The sequence below is a fragment of the Salmo salar genome, chromosome 10, assembly GCF_965601325.2.
Source record: "Salmo salar chromosome 10, fSalSal1, whole genome shotgun sequence".
NCBI lineage: Eukaryota > Metazoa > Chordata > Actinopteri > Salmoniformes > Salmonidae > Salmo > Salmo salar.
This window is the reverse complement of record NC_138300.1, coordinates 125,659,046-125,677,946: the sequence shown is the minus strand read 5'-3', so window position 1 is coordinate 125,677,946 and position 18,901 is coordinate 125,659,046. Positions and strand designations below refer to the sequence as shown.

The window sequence follows — 18,901 nt, the reverse complement described above, 5'->3', positions numbered from 1 at the left end:
ATCCAGGCACTTGTCATCTCCCGTCTGGATTACTGCAACTCGCTGTTGGCTGGGCTCCCTGCCTGTGCCATTAAACCCCTACAACTCATCCAGAACGCCGCAGCCCGTCTGGTGTTCAACCTTCCCAAGTTCTCTCACGTCACCCCGCTCCTCCGCTCTCTCCACTGGCTTCCTGTTGAAGCTCACATCCGCTACAAGACCATGGTGCTTGCCTACAGAGCTGTGAGGGGAACGGCACCTCCGTACCTTCAGGCTCTGATCAGGCCCTACACCCAAACAAGGGCACTGCGTTCATCCACCTCTGGCCTGCTCGCCTCCCTACCTCTGAGGAAGCACAGTTCCCGCTCAGCCCAGTCAAAACTGTTCGCTGCTCTGGCACCCCAATGGTGGAACAAGCTCCCTCACGACGCCAGGACAGCGGAGTCAATCACCACCTTCCGGAGACACCTGAAACCCCACCTCTTTAAGGAATACCTGGGATAGGATAAAGTAATCCTTCTAACCCCCCCCCCCCCCCCCCCCTTAAAAGATTTAGATGCACTATTGTAAAGTGGTTGTTCCACTGGATATCATAAGGTGAATGCACCAATTTGTAAGTCGCTCTGGATAAGAGCGTCTGCTAAATGACTTAAATGTAATGTAATGTATCACCATACGACATTATCACCATACGACATTATCACCATACTTAGGTGCAGGTACGATATGCAAGTATTGCGATTCTATATGATTGAATTGCAATTCCTATGTTTCCCACTGTTTTCTTTAGGTTTTCATTAGCAAAAATCACATGTGTTTGGGAAAAGCTTTTCCCCATCTACCAGAAGACTTTTCATTAGCGTGATTTACTAACAACTACATAGTTGCAGAAAAAAAACAAATCACTGATGCATTCTATTCATGTCTTATGATAAACTTGGGAAAATTGATTCATTTTCAATACATTTAGTTGCTTCCTACCAAGTTCAATAGATTTGAATATTTTTTTTTTTTTATTCTGTTTTAATGTCTTGATTCTGTCCACATTCTCCGCATCGCTAAATAAAACACATTCCATTGACATACAGTATAACAATCACACAGGGACAATATGTTTGAGGATCATTGATATAAAAGACAGACTTGCATTTCAGGCTTCCTCCTCATAAAAACAAACCTCACCTGGAAGGTGTTTTAGGGACAACAGCTGGTTGGTTCTCCCTCTTCTGGCGTTCCAACAGAGCATCCACCCGATTCTGGACCTCCATGCCATTCTTATCATCCGTCTTTAACACCTGCACATCACAGGGGAATTAAACAGTCTGTCCCATTCAATACGGATCAAAACTGGGAGATTTATCTAACCAAGTCTCAAGTAAGCTCATTATAACACACGGTATTGTATTATGGACTCAGCTTGACTTTAGACCAGCTTTGAAGACCAAAACATAAATAAAAACTAAAAAGTTTCTAATTTCTCTTACGAATCGCTTGGCCTGGTAAGGGCCGATGCTGTTGAAGATCATGTCTAGGGAGCGGGGCAGGAGACCTCCCTGTCCTGGAGACCCAGTCATAGTGAAGGTCTTCCCACTGCCTGTCACCCCATAGGTAAACAGCAGACCTGGAGAAGGGACAGAATAGACATCCTGATTAACAGACATGCAACACGAGATGGCAAGACATTCCAGGGTCGTACATACATTAGCGCACACCGTAGCAAAACATTTTGCAATGGAAAACAAGTTATTAATGAACAACTTCAGGTAGTCCTTCCAAGTTACATCCTGTTTAGTTCCAAGTGTATAGAAAGGTTAGCTGACAACGTCACAAAAACAACGCGCACGCTTTAAAAATGGGGCAGAAGTCAGTGTGTTGTTGTGGTTCTGGATGGTTCTGGATGGTCAGACAGCTAGCAACAATGACAACAAGCTGCCATGTGTTGTTGTGGTTCTGGATGGTCAGACAGCTAGCAACAATGACAACAAGCAGCCATGTGTTGTTATGGTTCTGGATGGTCAGACAGCTAGCAACAATGACAACAAGCTGCCATGTGTTGTTGTGGTTCTGGATGGTCAGACAGCTAGCAACAATGACAACAAGCTGCCATGTGTTGTTGTGGTTCTGGATGGTTCTGGATGGTCAGACAGCTAGCAACAATGACAACAAGCTGCCATGTGTTGTTGTGGTTCTGGATGGTTCTGGATAGTCAGACAGCTAGCAACAATGACAACAAGCTGCCATGTGTGTTGGTTCGGAGGTCGCGCTGCCTGCCGCTGCCGGGGGGCGGATGGTCAGACAGCTAGCAACAATGACAACAAGCTGCCATGTGTTGTTGTGGTTCTGGATGGCCAGACAGCTAGCAACAATGACAACAAGCTGCCATGTGTTGTTGTGGTTCTGGATGGTTCTGGATGGTCAGACAGCTAGCAACAATGACAACAAGCTGCCATGTGTTGTTGTGGTTCTGGATGGTTCTGGATAGTCAGACAGCTAGCAACAATGACAACAAGCTGCCATGTGTTGTTATGGTTCTGGATGGTCAGACAGCTAGCAACAATGACAACAAGCTGCCATGTGTTGTTGTGGTTCTGGATGGTCAGACAGCTAGCAACAATGACAACAAGCTGCCATGTGTTGTTGTGGTTCTGGATGGTTCTGGATGGTCAGACAGCTAGCAACAATGACAACAAGCTGCCATGTGTTGTTGTGGTTCTGGATGGTCAGACAGCTAGCAACAATGACAACAAGCTGCCATGTGTTGTTGTGGTTCTGGATGGTTCTGGATGGTCAGACAGCTAGCAACAATGACAACAAGCTGCCATGTGTTGTTATGGTTCTGGATGGTCAGACAGCTAGCAACAATGACAACAAGCTGCCATGTGTTGTTGTGGTTCTGGATGGTTCTGGATGGTCAGACAGCTAGCAACAATGACAACAAGCTGCCATGTTGCGAATCCTAGGGCGGCTCATTTCATCTCATTGTTGATACCATGTCTTGTTTTGAGGTGTTGACTGATGTCATGTCCATGCTAATTATGGCTAAAATTAGCCATCTAGGTAACCAACAACTATAACGATGTATTGAGACAAGTGCTCATTGCGCAAATGTATTCCTTTTCAATAAAACATTGGAGACAAATTATAGTTCACATGTTGTCAACAATCTCAGCCAACCCAGTTTTTTTTTTACCATAGTTGAGCATGCATAGGTTTTGTTGCTAAGCAACCCGTCTAGATCTCGTGTATGCAGTTGACCTCCATTAAAAACATACCAATACAGGGTACAAGTCAGGAAAGAGAGATGGATACAGACACACTTGAATGTACCCATTGGTTTTATTGACCCCTGACCTTGTTATAACATTCCAGTGTATAAAACTACAGGGGCCTGTTAATCTTCCTGTCAAACAGCAGCTGATCACAGATGACCAGCTGTTGGCAACAGAACAGAAGATGAAAGGGATTTATGAAGCGGTTTTTTCCCCCCCCTTACCATTTTTACTGTGAATGAGGTCATCGACGAGGGGCTTGGCAACATCCTGAAACAATTCCATCTGGGACGTCTTAATGCAGAACACCTTCTTGAAGGAGTACTGCGTCTGTCAAAGCAAAAAGTGGCTGTTAGCCCAAATCTCTATGGTCTTCTGTCTGCTCCTACTACACATACAGCACCATGTTTAGCTTTAATGACAGACATGAAAAACAGGGTATGTCTGCAGAAAGTATTCAAACCCCTTGACTTATTCCATATTTTGTTGTGTTACAGCCTGAATTCATACTGGACTAAATATATATAATTTTTTCCACACAAAACTCCATGATGACAAAGTGAAACATGTTTTGAGAAAAATTTGCAAATACATTGAAAATTAAATACAGAAATCTAATTTTCATAAGTATTCACACACCTGAGTCAATACATGCTTGAATCACCTTTGGCAGCGATTAGAGCAGTGAGTCTTTCTGGGTAAATCTCAAAGAGCTTTGCACACTTGGATTGTACAATATATGCAATCCAGGTGTGCAAAAATCTTCAAGTTGGTTGTTGATCATTGAAATGCATAACCATGGTAGTACCTGGTTAGTGTGCACAGTTCCTAAGTCATTTCGATGCACCTTTATGACTCAAAGAAGAGTCTTCAACTTCTCTCTCCTAGCCGTGCCGGTGAGGAAACAGAAAACTTGTAGTTGTGTTTACCTCCACCATCACCATTTAAACAATTTGTTTTTACACAATTTAAAAACGGTCCATTATAAAAATGCAATCTGGGCATCATTTGAAAGCTTATTATATAGCCAATATGGCTAGCTAAATGATGAAATATGATCTTACAGTGTCGTCTTTCACAAAGCAATTCAGGGAAAGCGATAATTGCGGTGTGCATAGAAAGGAGTCCTTCAGTGTGTGGACCGCGGCGACCGTTTGACATCAAAGCAGTATTTAGTATATTCCTCAACGTCTCATCTTTCAAAATACATAAAGTCCTATTCATTTCCCAGCATTTCCCTCAGAAAACCTTTTTTTCTTTTTGCAAAAGTTGCCAAATTAGCCGAGGGATGGGACAGCTGTCAGACAAAACACATACAAAATCTAATTATTCTGTCACATACACATTTGTAGTAGATGTTATTGCGGGTGTAGTGAAATGCTTGTGTTCCTAGCTCCAACAGTGCAGTAAAATCTAACAATTCACACACATCTAGAAGTAAAATGGAATTAAGAAATATATGAATATTTGGACGAGCAATGTTAGAGTGGCATTGACTAAAATACAGTAGAATAGAATACAGTATATACATATGAGATGAGTAAAGCAGCATGTAAACATTATTAAAGTGACAGCGACCTGAAGCGCAGAACCAGAGCTCTGTCATCATGTATAGCATTTTACTGTACAGCCACTGCATTCCAATTTAAGCATTAATCAGTGCCCAAATATGCCATGTACAACCCGTATATGGGTACGGGGTGTAAAGGGTTAATCAGCACTCCTCCTTAGGGTGTCTGTCAACTCATGCGTTTCAGTTTCTTCTTCAGCAGCAGCGGAGGAAATAGCTAAGGTTACACAATTACATGTCACACAGAGGTTTCAGACAGACAGACAGACATACATACCTCCTTGAACTCGCCATTCCTGTTGGCTTTGAGTCCGTCGGGAGCGTGTAGCTGTATGGTGGTGTTGCTGATCACCTCAATACAACACTCCTCATCCTCCACTCCAAGAGGTCTCACACGACAGTAAACCTGAGAGAGACAGCACCAAAACAATAACTACAGCTAAAACAATGTTCCTCAGAGTAGTCCTGTAGGAGTGGCCCGAGGTCCCCCAACTCTTTCTCTAGTAGTGCATAAAGTCTAACTTCCAAATAGCAACATATTTCCTATTTAGTGCACTAATTTTTACCTATATAGTACACTAATTTTCACCAGGGAACATAGGGCTCTGGTCAAAAGGAGTGTACTACGTAGGGAATTTGGGACACACTTTATCAAACACTTACAGACATGGTTTTCATTGGCTTAAGGTGGCTGGATCATATAGCTAGCCAATTAACTAATTAGATTAATTCCATGGACACAATTTTAATGTGATGAAGCTCGACCAGGACCCCAACCCCAGAATTGTGGAAATCATGAACCCGATCAAAGTAATCAACTCAAGAGGCAGATACATTTTTTCAAAATGTGCTGACTAGTTAGCGAGGGATGTTCTGTCTTTTACTTACACCAACTGGATCTTTCTGGTTGCCGGATGTCTTCTTGGGAGCAGGTCTACGAGGAGTTTTAGGTTTCCTGAGCAACCAAATGAAAAACCAACAACAGGTAACCAAGTTAGCGACTAGCTAATTTAGCCTTAGTTGGCTAGCGTTAGCCTAGCTAACGACACATTTACGAAGTTAGATTACGAAAATATATGTCTAAAGTAAATGGTTATTTGCAAATAACTTTAATAATACATTTTTTGTTATTAATTGAAATCGTAACATTTCTACTCACGTAGGTCGTAACATCGTGAATTGTTATCGTTTGATTTTCTTTCGACTCGTCCTCCAGTTCGAACGTTCCCTCCACTCACCTCGCGGACAAAACAGTTTAAATTTAACCAATCAGAGGAGACTGTTCCAACGGAAGTTCCTCCCAACTATTTCCGGAACTTTATACAACACTTCCGCCTACTGGGTAGAAGCTGTAACTCACAGACAAGTTATAAAACACGTGTGGCGTATGTATGGGAATTGCAATAAAAACGAAGAACAAGGAGTTTAAGAAATATGTTGAACTCGTGCATCGACTTGCACTAGTAATGTATTTTCAAGTCATTTGAAGAACATGCATTACATAGCCAGCCTGGCTGTCTGCCCTTGCCCCCTACCGTTGTCGTTTGTTCTTGTGCAAACATCTAGCTGCAGTAAATGTGAGTTTAATAAACTATGTCTGATCCGTGTTGTTGATTCCAAATTTGTTCCTGAATTAAAGTGATAGTTAGCAAAAAAGTGTGTATGTTTGTATTTGTGTTGAGATGAGCCCATTTCATTAGTCACAAATTAATTGGAAAAGTCTTAATTGTCAGTGGTGTAAAGTACTTAAGTAAAAAAACTTTAAAGTATTACTTAAGTAGTTTTTCTCGGTATCTGTACTTTATTTTACTATTTATATTATTGACAACTTTTACTTCACTACACACATCACCGACAACGATGAGACAGCCAAAAGGGAGGAGGTCAGAAAACTGGCAATGTGGTGCCAGGACAACAACCTCTCCCTCAATGTGAGCGAGACAATGGAGCTGATCGTGGACTACAGGACTAAAGGAGGACCGAACAGGCCCCCATTAACATCAACGGGGCTGTAGTGTCCACATCACCAACAAACTATCATGGTCCAAACACACCAAGACAGTCTTGAAGAGGGCACAACTAAACATTTTCCCCCTCAGGAGACTGAAAAGATTTGTCATGGGTCCCCAGATTCTCAAAAAGTTCTACAGCTGCATCATCGAGAGCATCCTGACCGGTTGCATCACCGCCTGGTATGGCAACTGCTCAGCATCTGACCGTAAGGCGCTACAGAGGGTAGTGCATACGACCCAGTACATCACTGGGGCCAAGCTTCCTGCCATCCAGGACCTCTATACCAGGCGGTGTCAGAGGAAGGCCATACAATTGTCAGAGACTCCAGTCACCCTAGTCATAGACTGTTTTCTCTGCTACCGCACGGCAAGCGGTACCGGAGCGCCAAGTCAAGGACCAAAAGGCTCCTTAACAGCTTCTTCCCCTAAGCCATAAGACTGCTGAACAATTAATCAAAAGGGCCACCGGGCTATTACATGAAACCACCCCACATTTGTTTTGTACACTGCTGCTACTCTCTATTTATTATCTACGCATAGTCACTTCACCCCTTCTACTTGTACAAATGACCTCTAACCTGTACCCCCACACACTGACTCGGTATATAGCCTCGTTATTGTATTAATTTTTATTATGTTTTACTTTAGTTTATTTGGTATTTTTTTTTTTAAACTCTTCTTGAACTGCACTGTTGGTTAAGGGCTTCTAAGTAAGCATTTCACGGTAAGGTCTACACCTGTTGTATTCAGCGCATGTGATCAATAAAGTTTGATTTGATATGAATTATTATATTTTAGTTGTTTGAACCATGTTTTTTTATTGAACATTTCCATTGACAACCAAAGCAAATGCTGGAATGGATATAAACATGGACAATCATGATTGACATCAAACATAGAAATAGAAATCCACAAATGTTTGAAATAAGTCTTACAGTGTTGATCAATGTTTCACAGTATTTCAAAGTATTGGATTGTGTTTCAGGTGTTTTGTTTCTGTTGCTGATGTGTCACGTTCGTTGGAATGATCGGACCAAAACGCAGCGTGAGTAGCGTTCCACATAATTTATTAATAGTGAAACTTAAGCAAAGACAAAACAAAGAAAGGAACCATGACGACAATGCAGTGCTAACAGGCAACTAAACATAAATAATATCCCATAACCCACAAGTGGAAAACAAGCTACTTAAGAATGATCCCCAATTAGAGACAACGATTACCAGCTGCCTCTAATTGGGAATCATACACAATCACCAACTTAGAAAAACAAACCTAGAACCCCACATAGAAATAATAAACTAGACTAGCCCCCCAGTCACGCCCTGACCTACTCTACCATAGAAAATAAAAGCTTTCTATGGTCAGGACGTGACAGGATGATAATTTGTTTAAACAAATAGATACAGTACTAGCCAAAAGTTTGGACACGCCTACTCATTCAAAGGTTTTTCTTTATTTTTTACTATTTTCTACATCGTAGAATAATAGTGAAGACATCAACACTATGAAATAACACATATGGAATCATGTAGTAACCAAAAAAGTGTTGATCAAATGAAAATCTTTTTATTTTTTATATTCTTCAAAGTAGCCACCCTTTGCCTTGATGACAGCTTTGCACACTCTTGGCATTCAACCAGCTTCATGAGGTAGTCACCTGGAATGCTTTTCCAACAGTCTTGAAGGAGTTCCCACATATGCTGAGCACTTGTTGCCTGCTTTTCCTTCACTCTGCGGTCCAACTCATCCCAAACCATCTCAATTGGGTTGAGGTTGGGTGATTGTGGAGGCCAGGTCATCTCATGCAGCACTCATTCCCTCTCCTTCTTGGTCAGATAGCCCTTACACAGCCTGGAGGTGTGTTTTGGGTCATTATCCTGTTAAAAAACAAATGATAGTCCCACTAAGTACAACACAGATGGGATGGCTTGAATTCTAAATAAATCACGGACAGGGTCACCAGCAAAGCACCCCCACACCATCACACCTCCTCCTCCATGCTTCACGGTGGAAACTGCACATGCGGAGATCATCCATTCAACTGCTCTGCGTCTCACAAAGACAGCGGTTGGAACCAAAAATCTCAAATTTGGACTCAAACCAAAGGTCAGACTTCCACTGGTCTAATGTCCATTGCTCATGTTTCTTGGCCCAAGCAAGTCTCTTCTTCTTATTGGTGTCCTTTAGTAGTGGTTTCTTTGCAGCAACTCGGCCATAAAGACCTGATTCACACAGTCTCCTCTGAACAGTTGATGTTGAGATGTGTCTGTTACTTGAGCTCTGTGAAGCATTTATTTGGGCTGCAATCTGAGGTGCAGTTAACTCTATTGAACTTGTACTCTGCAGCAGAGGTAACTCTGGGTCTTCCTTTCCTGTGGCGGTCCTCATGAGAGCCAGTTTCATCGTAGCGCTTGATGGTTTTTTGCGACTGCATTTGAAGAAACTTTCCCATTTCTTGAAATGTTCTGTATTGACTGACCTTCATGTCTTAAAGTAATGATGGACTGTCGTTTCTCTTTGCTTATTTGAGCTGTTCTTACCATAACATGGACTTGGTCTTTTACCAAATAGGGCTCTTCTTTATACCACCACTACCTTGTCACAACACAACTGATTGGCTGAAACGCATTAAAAAGGAAATAAATTCCACTAATGTACTTTTAACAAGGCACACCTGTTAATTAAAATGCATTCCAGGTGACTACTTCATGAAGCTGGTTGAGAGAATTCCAAGAGTGTGCAGAGCTGTCATCAAGGCAAACAGTGGCTACTTTGAAGAATTTCAAATATATTTTGATTTGTTTAACACTTTTTTGGGTTATTACATGATGTGTTATTTCATAGTGTTGATGTCTTCACTACTATTCTACAATGTAGAAAATAGTAAAAAAATTAAGAAAAACCCTTGAATGAGTGGGTGTGTCCAAACTTTTGACTGGTACTGTATATATCCTTTTGTATACTGTATTAAAAAAGATAATTACAAGCTTGGGACCAGGCTAATGAACATTGTATCCTAATCTAAGGGAATATTGTGATGGTCTCCTGTCTACGTAGCTCGTTGACTGTAATATTAGCCAGCCGTATCAGCACCTCTCCCCATTTCTCCTGGTCCTTCTCTCTCTCCTGGAGCTTGACCTGGTGAGCAGAGTAGACCATGCCCAGGATGAGGCTCTCAAAGCGGGGTTGGGAGAGAGGGAGAGGCCCTCTCTTGTCCTCTAGGTCCTTCACCATCTGCTCCATAGAAGAGAACGTCTTGGGGATGTTGTCGTTGATGTGAGCCAGGAAAGCTCGTCCCTGCCTCATAGATGCCATCTCCATGTCCAGCAAGATGATGTTGTTGTCTTTGTCGATCTCTACTCCACCCAACAAGAACTGTATGGAGAGGTAAGAATCAAATGTGGGTAGATACTCTATATATACAAAAGTATGTGGACACCCCTTGAAATTAGTGGATTCGACTTTCTCAGCCACATCCGTTGCTGACAGGTGTATAAAATCGAGCACACAGCCATGCAATCTCCATAGACAAACATTGGTAGAACCTCAAGGTAGTAAAATGGCCCTTACTGAAGACTTCAGTGACTTTCAATGTGGCACCGTCATAGGATGCCACCTTTCCAACAAGTCAGTTTGCCAAATTTCTGGCCCTGCTAGAGCTGCCCTGGTCAACTGTAAGTGTTGTTATTGTGAAGTGGAAACGTCTAGGAGCAACAACGGCTCAGCCATGAAATGGTAGGCCACACAAACTCACACAACGGGAATGCTGAGTACTGAAGCGTGTAGTACATAAAAATGTGTGTAAAAAGCATCTGTCCTTGCAACACTCACTACCAAGTTCCAAACTGCCTCTGGAAGTAACGTCAGCACAATAACTGTTCGTCGGGAGCTTCATGAAATGGGTTTCCATGGCCGAGCAGCCGCACACAAGCCTAAGATCACCAATCGTCGGCAGTAGTGGTGTAAAGCTCACCACCATTGGAAACACATTCCCTGGAGTAATGAATCACGCTTCACCATCTGGCAGTCCAATGGACGAATCTGGGTTTGGTGGATGCCAGGGGAACACTCATTTTTATTTAACTAGACAAGTCAGTTAAGAACACATTTTAATTTCAATGACAGCCTAGGAACAGTGGGTTAACTGCCTTGTTCAGGGGCAGAATGACAGATTTTGTACTTTGTCAGCTCGGTGATTCGATCTTGCAACCTTTCAGTTACTAGTCCAACGCTCTGACCACTAGGCTACCTGCCGGCCCGCATAGTGCCAACAGTAAAGTTTGGTGGATGAGGAATAATGGTCTGGGGCTGTTTTTCATGGTTTGGGCCCCTTAGTTCCAGTGAAGGGAAATCTTAACTCTACAGCATATAGTTAGTTACATTCTAGACGGTTCTGTGCTTCCGACTTTGTGGCAACAGTTTGGGGAAGCCCTTTCCTGTTTCAGCATGACAACGCCCCCGTGCACAAAGCGAGGTCCATACAAAAATGGTTTGTCGAGATCGGTGTGGAAGAACTTGACTGGCCTGCGCAGAGCCCTGACCTCAACCCCACTGAACACCTTTGGGATGAATTGGAACGTCGACTGCGAGCCAGGCCTAATCACCCAACATCAGTGCCCGACCTCACTAATACTCTTGTGGCTGAATGGAAGCAAGTCCCCGTAGCAATGTTCCAACATCTAGTGGAAAGCCTTCCCAGAAGAGTGGAGGCTGTTATAACAGCAAAGGGGGGGACCAACTCCATATTAATGCCCATGATTCTGGAATGAGATGTTCGACGAGGAGGTGTCCACATACTTTTGGTCATGTAGTGTAATAACATATCTACAAGAAAGAAGTTCAGGAAACAGATGGTGGGGCAAAACAGAAACTACTCAAGAGAAAATACAGTTCATGTACATGTAGCCTGGTGTCAGATCTTTTGTGTTTTCTTGCTGACTTTGATGGTAATTGTCAACAAGACCGCATTAACTGATCTGGGACCAGGCTAATAGAAGTGTAACTCCAACCTCAAACATCAGGTTTGCATCGCTGATGGATTGGCCCAAGCCCTGGGAAGGAAGACCGCCGTGTATGGCACCGGACACATCTGAGAGATAGAGAGAGAAAGTTGGTATTTTCATGATAAAAATGAATAATGTCACTCTGAGAAACATAAGATTTAATTTAACTCAACTTCCACTTAAGATCCTGTTGTGGTATTCAATTACATGTGAATGTAAATCTTAATATTCAATCCAATGAAACTTTAATGACTTCATCTACTCTTTTCTATCAATTTATGAATGCATTGCATTCAAAACACAACATATCTTTCATTCCAAGTTCGTTTTAAAAACAATTATAACTCACCTTCTAAAAGATCTTGACACCCCAAAGTCGCGACGATGACCCATATGAGAACTCTTATTCGGAGTTTTGCCCCTGTCTCTCTTTTATGACTGTATAACTCTGATTGCATGATTATTTCACTGTCTCCCTCTATCCTTTGCTACTCTTCAATAAAAAAATAAAAAAAACTCAGTCCGATAGCCACGAGTCTAGGCTAGAATGCCATGCATTCCTCCACCTAGGAAAAAAGGCATGAGGGCCAGTTGGCTCATAAGTTTACAGCACTACGAGTATTGCTCCGTCCTGGTCCCAAAGGGGCCGACTGGGTGTGGAGGCTTATAATCCATCAAAGTTAGTAGACCTACACAGCCGATTCAACTATTCAACTACGGTCATCACTAAACCTATGACTGACTGTGTAGTAGTTAATAAACAAAGTATGGTATTTCCCCTGTGTGCCCCAGGACCAGGATTGGAGACCTGTGATTTACACACACACACACACACACACACAACACACACACAACACACACACACACACACACACACACACACACACACACACACACACACACACACACACACACACACACACACACACACACACACACACACACACACACACATAAAAATGTAGTAGACTGTTGTAACATATCTCCACCACACGGTGGCAGCACCTACCGCTGGCACCAGCACCAGCTGGCCAGAAAAAGGTTTGTTTACTTCCGCTCAATATTCCGCCGTCTTCCGTGTGATGAAATAGAATCAGATAGTGGAGGAAAGGTAGGCTGAAATGATTTACTAGCCAATAAATGATATGTTAAACCATAATGTGATAGTGATTTAAACTGTTAGTTAAACAACACGGTGTGATTGGTGTCAGAATAGAGGCGCTGTAAGGATTTGTACCGTTTGGTTGCTTAGCTAGCTAGCTAGCTACACTAACTCACTTTTACTGACAGTCAATGAATGAGGATTATCTATTTTTCAGGTTTCATAAACCAAAAATAATACATAACGTTAGTCCAGTTAAAACCAGTGGGGGTATTTTGTTAAAATAATACATAACGTTAGTCCAGTTAAAACCAGTGGGGGTATTTTGTTAAAATAATACATAACGTTAGTCCAGTTAAAACCAGTGTGACTTCAGTTCGCATAGAAACACGAACCAGCATGTTTTAAATCTCTGCAGATTCTCAAAGTCTATAGTCTGCTTTTATTTTTTTATTTTTTTTGTGTGTCTTAACCGGCAGTGTTTCTAACGATACACACTAACTGTTGTGTTTCTCGATGGTTCCTCATGTAGCCTAACCCTGCTAGCTGGTGAGATGGAGTCCAGTGAGGCCGGGGACAGGGCCAGGTTCGGGGGACAGAGAGTAGGAGCGGGCTCCTTGGTGGCAGAGGAGAACTACTTCCTAGGTTACACCTTTACAGACCGCTCTCACTCCAGCCGCGTGGTGCAGAGCATCATGGACCTATGTCTGCAGGTAAGAAATCTCAATTCAACTTTCTCTGATTCCTCGCATCCTATCTCCTCGTTTCCTCAACCTTATTAGAGGTGAAGGTTCCCTCCCCTCAGGCCCTTCATCTCCAATGGGGTTTGAAGAAGAGGCAAGGAGAGAGGATGCGAGAAATCAAGGAAAGATGAATTGAGAAAGGACCAAGGAATCATATACACTCCATTCATTTGAAGTCTGTCTCCCCCAGTGCAGCATTAGTTTTGGGAGGGAATAATGACATTGACGCTTCCTCCATCTTATATCCCTGTGTCTTCAGGACGGCCTGTTTGCTGACGTGACGGTGAAGGTGGACGGGAGGGATTTTAACCTGCACCGCCTGGTACTGTCAGCCCAGAGCAGCTTCTTTAGATCCATGTTCACGTCCGACCTGAGAGAGGCTCACACCCGTAGCATCCAACTGAAGGATGTCAGGTAGGGTTTGCTGGTCTCTAATCCCTGGTACCATCACCTGCCGTTGTGCCCTTGCACATGGCACTTGACCCATAAACTGCTCAATGAGCTGTTTCTCACCAATTGGGACAATAAAGTCTATTTTGTATTTTATTCAGCGCATCAGTCTTCCAGCTGCTGGTAGACTACATCTACCACGGGACGGTGAAGCTGACCGTGGAGGAGCTGCAGGACACCTATGAGATGGCTGACATGTACCAGCTGACTGCTCTGTTTGAAGAATGCTCCCGCTTCCTGTCACGCACCGTAGATGTCAAGAATTGCCTACAGGTGAGCTGATTGGCTGGGTTTCTATTTCCCGGACGTGATACAGCCAATCATTGGTGTCTGAAGTAATGAGCAAATGTGTGTTCCCTTTTGTAAATAGGAAGGACTCGGATAGAAATGTGAATTGTATTAGTGAAGGTACTGGATCTGTGTGTAGCTGCTGTCAATCTGACCGTCTTTGTGCTTTTTGAATTACTGTCAGTTTGAATTCACTTCTTCCTTCTGTAGGTGATGTGGCTAGCAGACAGACACAGTGACCAGGAGTTGTATACTGCAGCCAAACATTGTGCTAAAATCCACCTGGTCCAACTTCAACAGACCGATGAGTTCCTCAACCTGCCACTGTGTCTCCTCATGGACATTATCAAAGGTAATGATTGATTTCTTGCTTGATTTGATTTACATAGTAATGGGGGGGGGGGAAACTTACCCCACCACCATATTTATTTACCCAGTTGGGTAATGCCACTGCGGCCATTTTGTCAAGCCCTTACCGTGTTGCCGTTCTCCAGATGGTGTTCCAACCTCTCAGAACCCCAAGGTAGCCATCCAGTCCTGGATCAACCACAACAAGGTGGAGAGAGAAGAGTTCTCCACTGTTCTCCAGGAGAACCTCAAGGTACAGTGTTCTCATTCTACAACCCTAAACTCCACTGCAAGGTCTCTTTAATATTTTTATCAGACGGGTAGTTTTTTTCTCTCGATGTTTTACAGAGGTTATAGTTAAAACATGTTCACCTATACAAATGTTTTTTCCCCCCTACAGTTTTAGAATATATCATTCTAGTTATCCACGTAGTGACTATTGATTCCCTCACTGTGTCTTTGCAGGAGATTGGTGAGAAGGTGCACATCTACCTGATAGGTAAGGAGGAGACGAGGACCCATTCCCTGGCCATTTCCCTGCACTGTGACGAGGACGATGCCATCAGCGTCAGCGGCCAGAACAGCCTGTGTCACCAGATCACAGCAGCCTGTAAACACGGCCCTGACCTCTACGTGGTAGGGGGGTCCATCCCTCGCCGCATGTGGAAGTGTAACATGCAGACCATGGACTGGGAACGCTGTGCACCGCTGCCACGAGATCGTCTCAGCCACACCATGGTCTCGGTCTCGCTCCAGGACGCCGTCTATAGTCTGGGTGGTAAGACGCTCCAGGACACCCTGTCCAACGCTGTCATTTACTACACTGTGAAGGACAACGTGTGGACGGAGTCTAGCCAGCTGGATACGGCCGTGTCCGGGGCGGCGGGAGTTAACCTGGGAGGAACCATCTACATACTAGGGGGGGAAGAGAACGACATGGACTTCTTCACCAAGCCGTCACGACTCATCCAGTGCTTCGACACGCAGACTCAGAAGTGCCAGTTGAAACCTTACGTTCTGCCGTTGGCGGGGGTGATGCACGCCGCCGCCCACATGGATCTGCTGTTCATCGTAGCGGAGGGCGACTCGCTGGTGTGTTACAACCCGCTGTTGGAGAGCTTCACCAGGCTCCGCTTCCCCGAGGTCTGGAGCTGCGTGCCGTCCTTCTGGAAGGTGGCCAGCTGTAACGGTTCCATCTACGTCTTCAGAGAGAGGTGTACGAAAGGAGACGCTCACACGTTGAAGTTTAACCCGGCGACGTCGGCCGTGACTGTTATCAAGGGGATTAAGATTCTGCTGACCAACTGGCAGTTTGTCCTGGCTTAAACTTTAAACTCACTAAGGTGAGGAATATAAAATATTCAGACCCCTTTATGTTGACCACATTTTGTTACGTTACAGCCTTATTCTCTCAATCTACACACTATACCCCATAATGACAACGCAAAAGCAGGTTTTTAGATGTTTTTGCAAATTTATAGAAAACCCCCGCCCCAGAAATATCTTATTTATATAAGACCCTTCGCTATGAGACTCAAAATTGAGATCAGGTGCATCCTGTTTCCATTGATTATCTTTGAGATGTTTCTACAACTTGATTGGAGTCCACCTGTGGTAAATTCCATTGATTGGACATGATTTGGAAAAGAACAGACCTGTCTATATAAGGTCCCACAGTTGACAGTGCATGTCAGAGCAAAAACCAAAGTCATGAGGGCGAAGGAATTGTCCGTAGAGCTCAGAGACAGGATTGTGTCAAGCTACAGATCTGGGGAAGGGTACTGAAACATTTCTGCAGCATTGAAGGTCCCCAAGAACACAGTGGCCTCCATCATTCTTAAATGGAAGAAGTTTGGAACCACCAAGACTCTTCCTAGAGCTGGCCGCCCAGCCAAACTGAGCAATCGTGGGAGAAGGGCCTTGGTCAGGGAGTTGACCAAGAACCTGATGGTTCCTCTGTGGAGATGAGAGAACCTTCCAGAAGGACAACCATCTCCGCAGCACTCCACCAATCAGGCCTTTATGGTAGAGTGACCAGACGGAAGCCACTCCTCAGTAAAAGGCACATGACAGCCCGCTTGGAGTTTGACCAAAAAGCACCTAAAGACTCTCAGACCATGAGAAACAAGATTCTCTGGTCTGATGAAACCAAGACTGAACTATTTGGCCTGAATGCCAAGAGTCACGTCTGGAGGAAACCTGGCACCATCTCTACGGTGAAGCATGGTGGTGGCAGCATCGTGCTGTGGGGATGTTTTTCAGAGGCAGGGACTGGGAGACTAGTCAGGATTGAGGGAAAGATGAATGGAGCAAAGTACAGAGAGATCCTTGATGAAAACCTGCTCCAGAGCGCTCAGGACCTCAGACTGGAGCGAAGGTTCACCTTCCAACAGGACAACGACCCTAAGCATGCAGCCAAGACAACACAGGAGTGGCTTCGGGACAAGTCTCTGAATGTCCTGGAGTGGCCCAGCCAGAACCCGGACTTGAACCAGATCTAACATCTTTGGAGAGACCTGAAAATAGCTGTGCAGCGACGCTCCCCATCCAACCTGACAGAGCTTGAGAGGATCTGCAGAGAAGAATGGGAGAAACTCCCCAAATACAGGTGTGCCAAGCTTGTAGCATCATACCCAAGAAGACTCGATGCTGTAATCGCTGAGAAAATATTGAGTGAAGGGTCTGAATACTTATGTAAATGTGATATTTCCGTTTGTATTATTTTTAATAAATTTGCAAAAAAGTCTAAACTTAATTTTTTTTTTGCTCTGTCATTATTGGGTGTGTAGATTGATGGGAATTTTTTTCCCCGTTTAAAAAATAATAACTTTTTTTTTTTTAGAATAAGGTTGTAATGTAACAAAATGGAAAAAGTCAAGGGGTCTGAATACTTTCTGAATACTCTGTAGGGTGTTACAGTACATAAGCTGATCTTAATGTTTCTTATGGTCACTGATGCAGCTCAAAGCTTTAAATCATGTACAGCAATAACTGATGGGATAAAACCACACGATTGGAGAATTCAGAGATATTATTTTCCTGCATATGTCACAAATACATCCCATGATCTGTAAATATATATTCAACATCGCTCACAAATAAAACTACAATTTGAACAAATGAAGAAAGATTTGTGAGCAAACGTTCAGACATCCCTAACATTTACATGTTGTGAATTTTAAAAAGTGGATGTGTAATTTGTGCTTAAAGAATTCTTAACAAGTTATACCTGTCGGAAGTATTACAGTTAGCGAATGTGACTTCAGATGAGTTGACTGTCTTCATTTGGGATTATCTTTGATGCGCGTAGAGTTATGAGATCACAGCATTCTCATTCGCCATTTCATTGGGAGAATAATACTTTCTAGCTCGATTTAAATAACAACTTCATGAAGTGTGAGTATAACGTTTTTTATTTATTCAACAAATGATGTTAAAATGTTTCACCATATGAATGTTAAATTCAATCGTTGGGGCATGCAGCGATCTCGTCAGCTGTTTAGACAACCAAAGTTAAATGAACTAGTTAATTCAGCAATGTGTCAATTATGAAGAAGCGCTCAGTTTTAAAATCATGAATTGTTGATCTGGCTAGTCAGCTAATCTTTTTCAATATGTGATATTTTTGCAGCACAAAGCACGCTGTTTTCTGTTCCATGTAGGATTACCTGCAAGCAACGCCTGGTTTTCAAACCATGCAACAGCTTGTTATCGTCTCCCAATGTTTTGGGCCTGTGTTTTGGGCCTGTGCTTTGGGCCTGTGTTTTGGGCCTGTGTTTTGGGCCTGTGCTTTGGGCCTGTGTTTTGGGCCTGTGTTTTGGGCCTGTGCTTTGGGCCTGTGCTTTGGGCCTGTGTTTTGGGCCTGTGTTTTGGGCCTGTGTTTTGGGCCTGTGCTTTGGGCCTGTGTTTTGGGCCTGTGTTTTGGGCCTGTGCTTTGGGCCTGTGTTTTGGGCCTGTGCTTTGGGCCTGTGTTTTGGGCCTGTGCTTTGCCTCTTGAGTGTTTTGACGTCAGAGAAATGGTTCACCATGTTATTGTCACGAGAACTCACTACCGGGGTGAACTAGATGGCAGTAACTAACCAACAACAACTAGAATGGCACATTAAGCCTTCAGCATCATTACAGTCAAGTAACAA

At 43.5% G+C, this 18,901-nt stretch overlaps 3 protein-coding genes and 1 long non-coding RNA gene across 7 annotated transcripts in view; 2 read left to right on the top strand and 2 right to left on the bottom strand.

Annotated features, from left to right (window-relative positions):
- kif23 (kinesin family member 23) overlaps positions 1–6,065 on the bottom strand; it is a 59,686-nt gene extending 53,621 nt beyond the window's left edge. For all 4 annotated transcript variants that reach the window (XM_082957481.1, XM_082957483.1, XM_082957482.1 and 1 more), the window contains exons 1-6: positions 5,978–6,065; positions 5,707–5,773; positions 5,096–5,224; positions 3,473–3,578; positions 1,464–1,600; positions 1,162–1,274 (exon numbers count right to left, since the gene is read on the bottom strand). In XM_082957481.1, the coding sequence (XP_082813607.1) occupies positions 1,162–1,274; positions 1,464–1,600; positions 3,473–3,578; positions 5,096–5,224; positions 5,707–5,773; positions 5,978–5,991 (566 nt within the window). In that variant the 5' untranslated portion in view covers positions 5,992–6,065. The remainder of the gene's footprint in view (positions 1–1,161; positions 1,275–1,463; positions 1,601–3,472; positions 3,579–5,095; positions 5,225–5,706; positions 5,774–5,977) is intronic.
- LOC145858677 (uncharacterized) overlaps positions 1–18,159 on the top strand; it is a 215,904-nt gene extending 197,745 nt beyond the window's left edge. Inside the window, exon 2 of the long non-coding RNA XR_014379161.1 lies at positions 16,481–18,159. This is a non-coding gene — a long non-coding RNA (uncharacterized LOC145858677). The remainder of the gene's footprint in view (positions 1–16,480) is intronic.
- LOC106561844 (protein FAM180A) lies at positions 9,692–12,662 on the bottom strand. The gene is made up of 3 exons (XM_014126109.3): positions 12,184–12,662; positions 11,841–11,920; positions 9,692–10,206 (listed from the first exon to the last, which is right to left on the bottom strand). Exons 1-3 carry the CDS (start codon positions 12,290–12,292, stop codon positions 9,853–9,855), a joined length of 543 nt encoding a protein of 180 aa, XP_013981584.1. The 5' UTR covers positions 12,293–12,662; the 3' UTR covers positions 9,692–9,852.
- On the top strand, positions 12,880–18,159 carry kbtbd4 (kelch repeat and BTB (POZ) domain containing 4). The gene is made up of 7 exons (XM_045688588.2): positions 12,880–12,945; positions 13,469–13,649; positions 13,939–14,093; positions 14,231–14,402; positions 14,628–14,769; positions 14,912–15,018; positions 15,231–18,159. Exons 2-7 carry the CDS (start codon positions 13,491–13,493, stop codon positions 16,089–16,091), a joined length of 1,596 nt encoding a protein of 531 aa, XP_045544544.1. The 5' UTR covers positions 12,880–12,945; positions 13,469–13,490; the 3' UTR covers positions 16,092–18,159.
- Positions 18,160–18,901: the final 742 nt, after the last annotated feature.

Bases quoted from the DNA above. Each gene is read 5' to 3' on its own strand.
- LOC106561844 (XM_014126109.3), bottom strand. From the start codon at position 12,292: ATGCAATCAGAGTTATACAGTCATAAAAGAGAGACAGGGGCAAAACTC. The intron at 11,921-12,183 runs GTGAGTTATAAT...TCTATCTCTCAG, and splicing joins GTGTCAAGATCTTTTAGAAG to ATGTGTCCGGTGCCATACAC. The intron at 10,207-11,840 runs GTTGGAGTTACA...CTCTCCATACAG, and splicing joins ATGCAAACCTGATGTTTGAG to TTCTTGTTGGGTGGAGTAGA.
- kbtbd4 (XM_045688588.2), top strand. From the start codon at position 13,491: ATGGAGTCCAGTGAGGCCGGGGACAGGGCCAGGTTCGGGGGACAGAGA. The intron at 13,650-13,938 runs GTAAGAAATCTC...CTGTGTCTTCAG, and splicing joins TCATGGACCTATGTCTGCAG to GACGGCCTGTTTGCTGACGT. The intron at 15,019-15,230 runs GTACAGTGTTCT...GTGTCTTTGCAG, and splicing joins TTCTCCAGGAGAACCTCAAG to GAGATTGGTGAGAAGGTGCA.